Source organism: Euleptes europaea, chromosome 3, assembly GCF_029931775.1.
Source record: "Euleptes europaea isolate rEulEur1 chromosome 3, rEulEur1.hap1, whole genome shotgun sequence".
NCBI classification, from domain to species: domain Eukaryota; kingdom Metazoa; phylum Chordata; class Lepidosauria; order Squamata; family Sphaerodactylidae; genus Euleptes; species Euleptes europaea.
Window position 1 is genome coordinate 88502320 of NC_079314.1, and position 8396 is coordinate 88510715.

At 41.6% G+C, this 8396-nt stretch overlaps 1 protein-coding gene across 1 annotated transcript; it reads left to right on the forward strand.

Moving 5' to 3' along the window:
• The first annotated feature begins 3433 nt into the window (after positions 1 to 3433).
• Positions 3434 to 8130, forward strand: LOC130474850 (tumor necrosis factor receptor superfamily member 13C-like). The gene is made up of 3 exons (XM_056846544.1): positions 3434 to 3557; positions 6136 to 6333; positions 7835 to 8130. The coding sequence occupies exons 1-3, from the start codon at positions 3434 to 3436 to the stop codon at positions 8128 to 8130; spliced, it is 618 nt and encodes a 205-aa protein (XP_056702522.1).
• Positions 8131 to 8396: the final 266 nt, after the last annotated feature.

Genomic DNA, 8396 nt, shown 5'->3' on the forward strand with positions numbered 1-8396 from the left:
GCAACTCTAACTGCTGTAGTAGTTAGTGTGGGATTAGAGCTGGGAAAGACCTGAGTTTAAGTCCCCAGCTATCATGAAGAGCACAAGCAATAACAGAAACTAACTTTTTCCAGCACAAGTTGAGAGCAATTCTGTCAGCATAGTTGTGTGATCTGGATTTACTGGGACATGAGACAGCAGGCCAGCATACTTTTTTCCCTTCCATCCTGGCCCTATCCAAACTTAGAAACTAGACTTTGAGGCAGGAGAGAGAGAACAGCATTTGTGGGAGGCAATCATTTACCTCCTATTCTGAAAACACTGGGTGTACTGCCATAATTTATAAAGTATTACTTAGTCAAAACGTGAGAGCACCAGTAGCCAAAGGTATATGGCTGGTGTGGAAAGCAAAACCAGTCTAGATAAGGTCTAGGACTGGAAGAAAGAGAGGTGGGGAAAAATAAAAATCTCCCACAAAACCCCACTGGAATAGCAAAGGGAAAGAGATTAAATAAACTAAGTGTCAAAAGGAATAAAAATAGTCTGAGAGTTCATTTTGGTGGAAAGAGATTGAGAGAAGATTTTAATCTGTTCTTTTACTTCAGCAAAAATGTGCCTCAGTTGTCAGAAGTTTGGAATAGAATTTAGCTTTTCTTTTTAAAGCTGAAAATTCACAAAAGTGGTTTGTAAGCCTAAGGAAGCCTGTCTGCATAACTATAGCCTTTTCAGGGATAACACTATAACCAATGTTTACAGAGGAATTATACAGAGAGAGTTGCCTGAAAATGTCTTCAATTAGTTTGCAGCTCTGTTAAAATTTGAACCCAGCTCTCAGATTTATTCCCGATACTCCATTCAGTGATTCAGACTGGCCCATAGAACAGAAAAAAGTTATTACCTATATTTTACAGAAGGGATAGTGAGTAAAGTATATGATCTTCTCAAATACACTCAGAAAATAAGCATCAGCGCTGCAAAGTCCAAATGTCTGCTTCCTGTGGTCAGAATGCCAGCCTGTGTTTCCTTTCAGCTATATTAACCTTAACAGACTTACAGTACGGCAGAAAGAAAAATAGCAGGCTATGGGACAGCTCTACGAAAGGAGGCCAGAACATTATCATCAAGGTATGATTCCGACCCAAACTGTTTTAAGAGACAGCAATTCAGACTTTCGATCTAGAGTGACTTCACAGAGTACAAGGGGGAAGAAAATCTGAATTAAAAGGACAAATAATTTGATCTGGGTTGATGGTCCCTACATTTCTTGTCCAATGCAATAGCACATCCAGGCTAACTGATTCTACTTGACTGAGTTCTAGTACTGAAGAAAAATCACAGCTTCTGACATAATAACAAACAATGATTTACTGCAAATCAAAATCCAGAATTCTATGAGCAATAAAGCCAACTTCTATAAACTCACAGTAAGCAAAATAAATTACGCATATCAGATTTATCTAATTCTATTTGATCTAACAAATAAATCCAATATATAGCTGTTTATAGGCCATAAAAACAAATCGAACTGTCTTATTTCTTTGAGTGATTACACTGCTTCTAAAACATAATCAATAACAGAAGTGGTAATTAAATATTGGTAGCCAATGAATCATCCTGATTATGATTACTTGAATATTGACCATATTTACATAAATTAGCATGAATTCAGCAACATGAAGAGAAAGAACATATCCTTTACTATTGCAGTCAAAATACAATGAAATATATGTCTAGTTGCTACTTACTCCTAAATTGACCTCTTTTTTGCATTTGTCATGGAACTGGCATCCTGCCTGCAATATTTCAAGTATGGTAGTTTATGAACATTTTTTTGGTGTCTGGGCAGGACTGACCAGCTCTGTGGCCCCCAATGGAGGAAGTCCTTCTGAAGTCCAAGTGCCAGAGGTTTTGCTCATAGGCCCCATCAGTTAATCTGGAGGCAAATATTAACCGGTGATCAAGAACTAGGGTTGCCAACTGCCAGGTAGTAGCAGGAGATCTCCTGCTAATTCAACTGATCTCCAGCCAATAGAGATCAGATCACCTGGAGAAAAATGGCCGCTTTGGCAATTGAACTCTATGGCATTGAAGTCCCTCCCCTCCCCAAACCCCACCCTCTTCAGGCTCCCCCCAAAAAAATCTCCCACAGGTTGCGAAGAGGGACCTGGCAACCCTATCAAGAACTAATTGATCAATCACACTGATAAGGACTCATCACAACAGGATCTACTCTCAGAGAAAGTGAAACTTGGCAGGAACAGATCAAGCTGCCTTATGCTGAATCAGATCACTACCCATCTAGCTCAGTTGATCTTCTCCAACATAAAACATAAGAAAGGCCATGCTGGATCCGAACAAGGTCCAGCAGTTTGTTCACACAGTGGCCAACCAGGTGCTTCTAGGAAGCCCACAAACAAGACGACTGCAGCAGAATCCTGCCTGTGTTCCAAAGCACCTAATATAATAGGCATGCTCCTCCGATACTGGAGAGAATAGGTATGCATCATGACTACTATCCATTTTTACTAGTAGCCATGGATAACCCTATCCTCCACGAACAAGAACACTTCCCTCTTAAAGCCTCCCAAGTTGGGAGCCATCATCACATCCTAGGGCAGGGAGTTCCACAATTTATCTATGCGTTGCGTGAAGAAATACTTCCTTTTATCTGTTTTGAATCTCTCACCCTTCAGCTTCAGCAGATGACCCCGTATCCTAGTATTATGACAGAGGGAGAAAAGCTTCTCCCTGTCCACTCTCTCCATACCATGCAGACTTTTATAGACCTCTATCATGTCTCCCCTTAACCGCCTTCTTTCCAAGCTAAACAGTCCTAAGCGTTTTAACCATTCCTCATAAGGCAGTTGCTCTAGTCCCCTGATCATTTTGTTTGCTTTTTTCTGCACCTTCTCAAGCTCTGCAATATCCTTTTTTAGGTGTGGTGACCATAACTGTACACAGTATTCCAAGTGTGGTCTCACCATAGATTTGTACAAGGGCAGTATGATAGCAGCAGTTTTATTCTCTATTCCTTGTTTAATTATGGCCAGCCTGGAATTTGCCTTTTTCACAGCAGCCTCACACTGGGTTGACATCTTCATCTTGAGCTTCCAGAGATCCTTTAAATGAATGAAGATGATACAAACTGAATCTGCAGCCTTTTACATGCAGTGTCCATGCTCTTCCATTGATCCTCCCCTTCAATAAGCCATGTTTACACGGTTTTTATTGCAAAAAGTGGCAGATGCATAATAGGAAGGAAGTCACAGAATGAGAGGAGTTGCTTGGTCACATCTCTCCCTCCTCCCCTTGATAAAGGGCCTCCTAGAGGAAGTGAGCCTTTGGGTGCTGAATCCTTTAAGGTTCAGTGATTTCCCATTTGGGCAGCATTTGTATAACTTGCTAGGTAGTTAAGTCTCAATAATCTGATTGACGCAGACAAGACCAAACCATTATGAAGAACAACACCAGCTACTCGGGCATCGACACCACCTGCTCCTCTCCCAACGACTGTTATGACGCTCTCATCAAAAAGTGTGTGAGCTGCAGCAAACTGAACAGAAACCAGGAGGAAACAAGTAAGAGAAATAAACATCTACATTGGATTGGTGGAGGAAGGGAATGGGAGGAAGGGAATGGTCAGGGTTAGATTTGAGTCTCATCCTGGACTAGGAAGAAGAGATTCCAGAAGCTGAAGGGAATGAAAACTGGACAATAAAGTAAGAGAACTTTTGTGTGTGTGTGTAAAGTGCCTTCAAGTCGCAGCCAACTTATGGCGACCCCTTTTGGGGTTTTCATGGCAACAGACTAACAGAGGTGGTTTTGCCAGTGCCTTCCTCTGCAGGGCAACCCTGGACTTCCTTGGTGGTCTCCCATCCAAATACTAACCAGGGCTGACCCTGCTTAGCTTCTGAGATTTGACGAGATCAGGCTAGCCTGCGCCATCCAGGTCAGGGCAACTTTTTTACCCAGGGAAAAACTGTGCTGGGTTCCAGTGCTGGTCCTGGAAGGCTCAAATCACTATGCTGGTGACTTGATGCCTGCCACAGATTGAGGGATTGATTGTTCAAAGATAATAAGACTATCAGAAATTGATGGCACATGAAAGGCTTTTGTGAGATAAAAAAAATTGAAAACAGCATATTGAAAACAGCAGATAAAAAATTGAAAACAGCAGATATTTTGTTGTTTCAGATGGTACTACTGAGTTTCATTTGTAACTGCTTGACACTTGGTTTCACACTGAGAGGGCTTTCTTTTGGTTGGCAGTTTCTGTTTGGTTTTCACTCAAATTTCCTTAAACACAATGTTTCTTCAGGGTTTTTGGGGGGGGAGTTAGGAACTGTAAAAACACTTCAAAGGTTTATTCCTCAAACTGGACTGGGATCGCTCTTGACTCCAGATATATTTATCCTAAACCCTTTAGGGATCACTCACTTCACCAGAGTGATTTCCCCCTCTAGTTTAGAGATCACCCTTTCCTTCAGAGCTGTTTCCCCACTTGAGTTATTAGGACTCACTCGCCACACTTAGAGATATTGTCCTCTTTAATAACCAGTTGCTGACCCTATTTTGGTCAGGCAACTCAACCAGTGTTCCTTTGATTTAAACACCTGAGGAGAGAGTCCTCTCCTGACAGCTCACAGTTCTACCTGGCTGCTTCAAGCCCTGTCGGTGCTTAACCTTTCCGATAGTCACTCCCAGAATTCCACAGCTGTCAATCATGTGGCTCCAAGGCCAGAACAGCTCCCTGGAATTTAGCAGTTCAGCAGAATTTAACACTGGTCATTTTTGCATGGTAATTAGCAGGGCATTTTGAATTTTGCATGCTGGACCGTCATTCCAGAAGGGACTGCGAGCTGGCGCATGCCTGCTTCGTATTACAAAAGAGCCCATTTAACGCGACCTTTGGTGTTTGCCACGAAGAATCGGACACTGAAAAGGCATTTTTAAAGTCACATTTTAACAAAGAGCTTTGAGCGAGCATCAAAATTGACCATGCAAAAATGGCCACTGTCTTTCATTTTCTCATCTGGAAAATGGGGGTTATAGTAATGCACATTTCAAGGTCGTTGTGCATTTCAGAGGGTAGCTGCGTTCATCTGCAGTAGAATAGCTAGATTCACATCCAGTAGCAGCTTAGAGACCAACAAGATTTTCAGAGTTTAAGCTTTTGAAAGTCAAAGCTCTGTATCTGACAATGGGAGATTTGACCCTCGAATGTTTACACCCCTAAAATCTTGTTGGTCTCGAAGGTGCTAATGGACTTGAATCAGAGAGGATGCATCATAACAGAAAGTTCCCATAGGTTGTGGTGCTATTCACAAAACTGGAAGTGTAGAAGGAAAACCTAACTAAAAGGAGATACTATCCAGTGTGGAGATAGATCACAATGGGGAGCCGTGTTAGACTGTCACTAGCAATAGAAAAGAGAAAGACTCCAGTAGCATCTTAAAGACTAACAAAATGTCTAGCAAGGAATGGGCCACAGCTCACTTCTTCAGATACAGCTAGAATGTGACTCCATCTATCCTTAAGTAGAGATGAGTGAATTAGACACACAATGGCAATGTAAATGTCAAAAGCACATGAATGACATTAGCAGGTGTGATTGGATTAGGTGTGATATGCAGAGGGGTAGTAGGCATGGAGAAATTAGCATTGGTAATGAGACAGGAATTCCAGATCTCTATTAAGTCCAGGAGAATGCGTAGTCTTGAGCTTCATTATTAGTTGTAATTCAGCAGTGTCTCTTTCTAATCTCACTTTGAAATCTCTTTGTAAGTGAACTGCTACTCTTAAATCAGCAACTGAATGTCTTGGAAGGTTAAAATGTCTTCCCACTGGTTTCTGAATGTTGTGGTTTCTGATGTCAGACTTATGTCCATTTAATCTTTGTTGCAGGGACTGGCCTGTTTGCCCAATGTAGAGGGTGGAAGGGCATTGCTGGCATGTGATGGCATAAATCATGTTAAAAGATGAACATGAATCTGAGATAGTATGGCTGACGTTGCTGGGCCCAGTGATGGTGTTGCTACGATCTATATGAGAGCAAAGATGGCACCTTGGTTTGTTGCAAATAGAGCAGGTGTTCAAAAAGTTAATTCCAAACTCTCTTGGCGTGATTCAACTGTCAGCCTCTGTTTTCCTCCGCAGCTGCTATCCTCAGAGTGATCTCTACTACAGCCCAGGAAATGACACCTCCTACCACAGCCCAGAAGTGCCCAGCATTGATCTCAGGTATCTGTGCATGTGCAGGGCTAGTTCTGGCTATGGCTGCAGTGCTCTGGTTTGTCATCCAGAAACAAAAGAGAAGGACGAGGAAGAGCAAAGCTGATGAGGAGGATCCTAAAAGTATGTATTATCAACCTTTCTGTGTATCTCTCATCTAGTCCAAGGCTGCAAATCCTACGGGCCACACATTTGCTTGCTGTTGCATGTGAAAGTCCAAGCGCTAGAACTATTGGTTTGGCCTTGTCTGCTAAAGCTCGTAGGTGGTGTACAAGTGCCAGTGGCTTCACCACTTTCTGAACTCAGCAGCATCTTTTACTGTCCCGCACATTTGCTTTGCATCCACATGGAATGGATCCAGATGGAACTGTTGCACGGGAAAGCCCCTCAGTTTTCTGGCTGTGTATATTTTAGGTATGTTCACATTACATAGTTAAAACTAGTTAACTGCCATTCTTCTCTCAGCTACCTTAGAAATTGTAGTTGTAGCTAGAGATCTTTCTCAATAGTTCATCAAAATACAGTTCTGAGAATCTGGGGGACAGGAAGCCTTGAAGGTTTAAAGTGGTATAACTGATATGTTTATCGTGTAGAAGTTCCTTTTTCTAGCCCATCTCACAAGCACCTCAATAGTTTGATTCTAAGATCTGAAATTATCTTTCTTCTATGTTTCTTTCATCTTCCTCCAGGTATTTATCAGAGGATCTCAAGGCATATCCCAAGGCAACTTACTCTGGGGTTGTGCTTTGGAATGATTCTCTTCCTTCTCCACCCACTCAGGGCCGGATCTACATTGGGGTTGGGGTTGGGGGGTAAGAGGACAAAATGATGCCCCCCTTATATTATGCACATATTTTTCTTTACATACATATATAATCAATGTTTATTTTATATATATAATCAACAATTCTTTTAAATGAAAGAATAAATTGTGTTGACTTCTATGGATTGTTAATGAATAATTACGTTTTTACATTATCTTAATACCATGCCTATTCAATAAGTGCATATTCTCCTGAACAGACCTCAGAACATGTTGAATGGCTGGAGAAGAAATATGAGAAAGGGGATAGGAAAAGTTTCTTCTCATCTAGAAGTCAGGTTCTAGAGATCTGCCTGGAGCATTTAGGGCTCAGCAGTAGTCCTGTAAACCTTGGCCTGCTTTTTTCCTTTTCATCCAATATTCTGCTTAACTTGACTGATTATGAGTCAAGAATTTGCTCTTTTCACATAACATAAGATGAGCATGCCTATAATATTAGGTGCTGTGGAACACAGGCAGGACAATGCTGCTGCAGTCGTCTTGTTTGGGGGCTTCCTAGAGGCACCTGGTTGACCACTGTGTGAACAGACTGCTGGACCTGATGAGCCTTGTCCTGATCCAGCAGGGCCTTTCTTATGTTCTTATTTGGGAAGTGGGGAGATTACTGCTGCATTTGCTAGGAAGTGGGTTGTGTCCAAGTGCAGCAAGGATAAATCCCTAGTGAGCATATATTCAAGGGTTTCTTCAGCTCTTTCATTGCCTCGTCTCATATACATTTTAGAAAGGAAAATGAACAGAGGGATAACTGTTATATCCTTAGCCTCCTATTTGGCATTACTCATTAAGTTGTTTTTCATTTAGAAATTGAAATTGAAAACCACTATGAAAACCATGTTCACAAAGGACCAGACCTGCCAGGAGAAGACAATCTTGCATTACTAAGATGCCCTCCGTCAAATGATACTTCACATGGAACAATACTAAAAGATGACATCTCAAAGATGGCAGTAAGTGATGTCACTGTGGCTTCTTCTCTTTCTTCTTGTGAAGAAAAAGGCAATCACACCTTTCCACTGCCAGCTACTGAACTTGGGGCAACTGAGCTGGTGACCACCAAAACCATTCAGGAGAACTTCATTAAGGAGGAACTGCTATAGCAAAATACTGAGTTGCTGCTTAAAGGGTCAAAGAGAGCTAGTCTGATAATAAAGGAGATGTTTATCCTGAAATAGGAAGACTGCACATTTTAATTAGGTGTAATTTAACATAATCTAAATGTGTAAATTGAAGAAACAAGCAGTCCTTTTCTTGTGACATTCTTGCTGGAAACTTGTGAGCTGCAAATATTCTGAATCAGCCGTTGAAACTGTGATTACTTGCCTTGGAGAAGATGAGCTTCTTCCTTACCATCTTTCTGACCATT

What these genes read in the sequence shown, in the direction of transcription:
- LOC130474850 (XM_056846544.1), top strand. Translation starts at nt 3,434, where the DNA reads ATGAAGAACAACACCAGCTACTCGGGCATCGACACCACCTGCTCCTCT. An exon ending in CAGAAACCAGGAGGAAACAA is followed by an intron (nt 3,558 to 6,135) that starts GTAAGAGAAATA and finishes TTTCCTCCGCAG; the next exon opens with CTGCTATCCTCAGAGTGATC. An exon ending in TGATGAGGAGGATCCTAAAA is followed by an intron (nt 6,334 to 7,834) that starts GTATGTATTATC and finishes TTTTTCATTTAG; the next exon opens with AAATTGAAATTGAAAACCAC.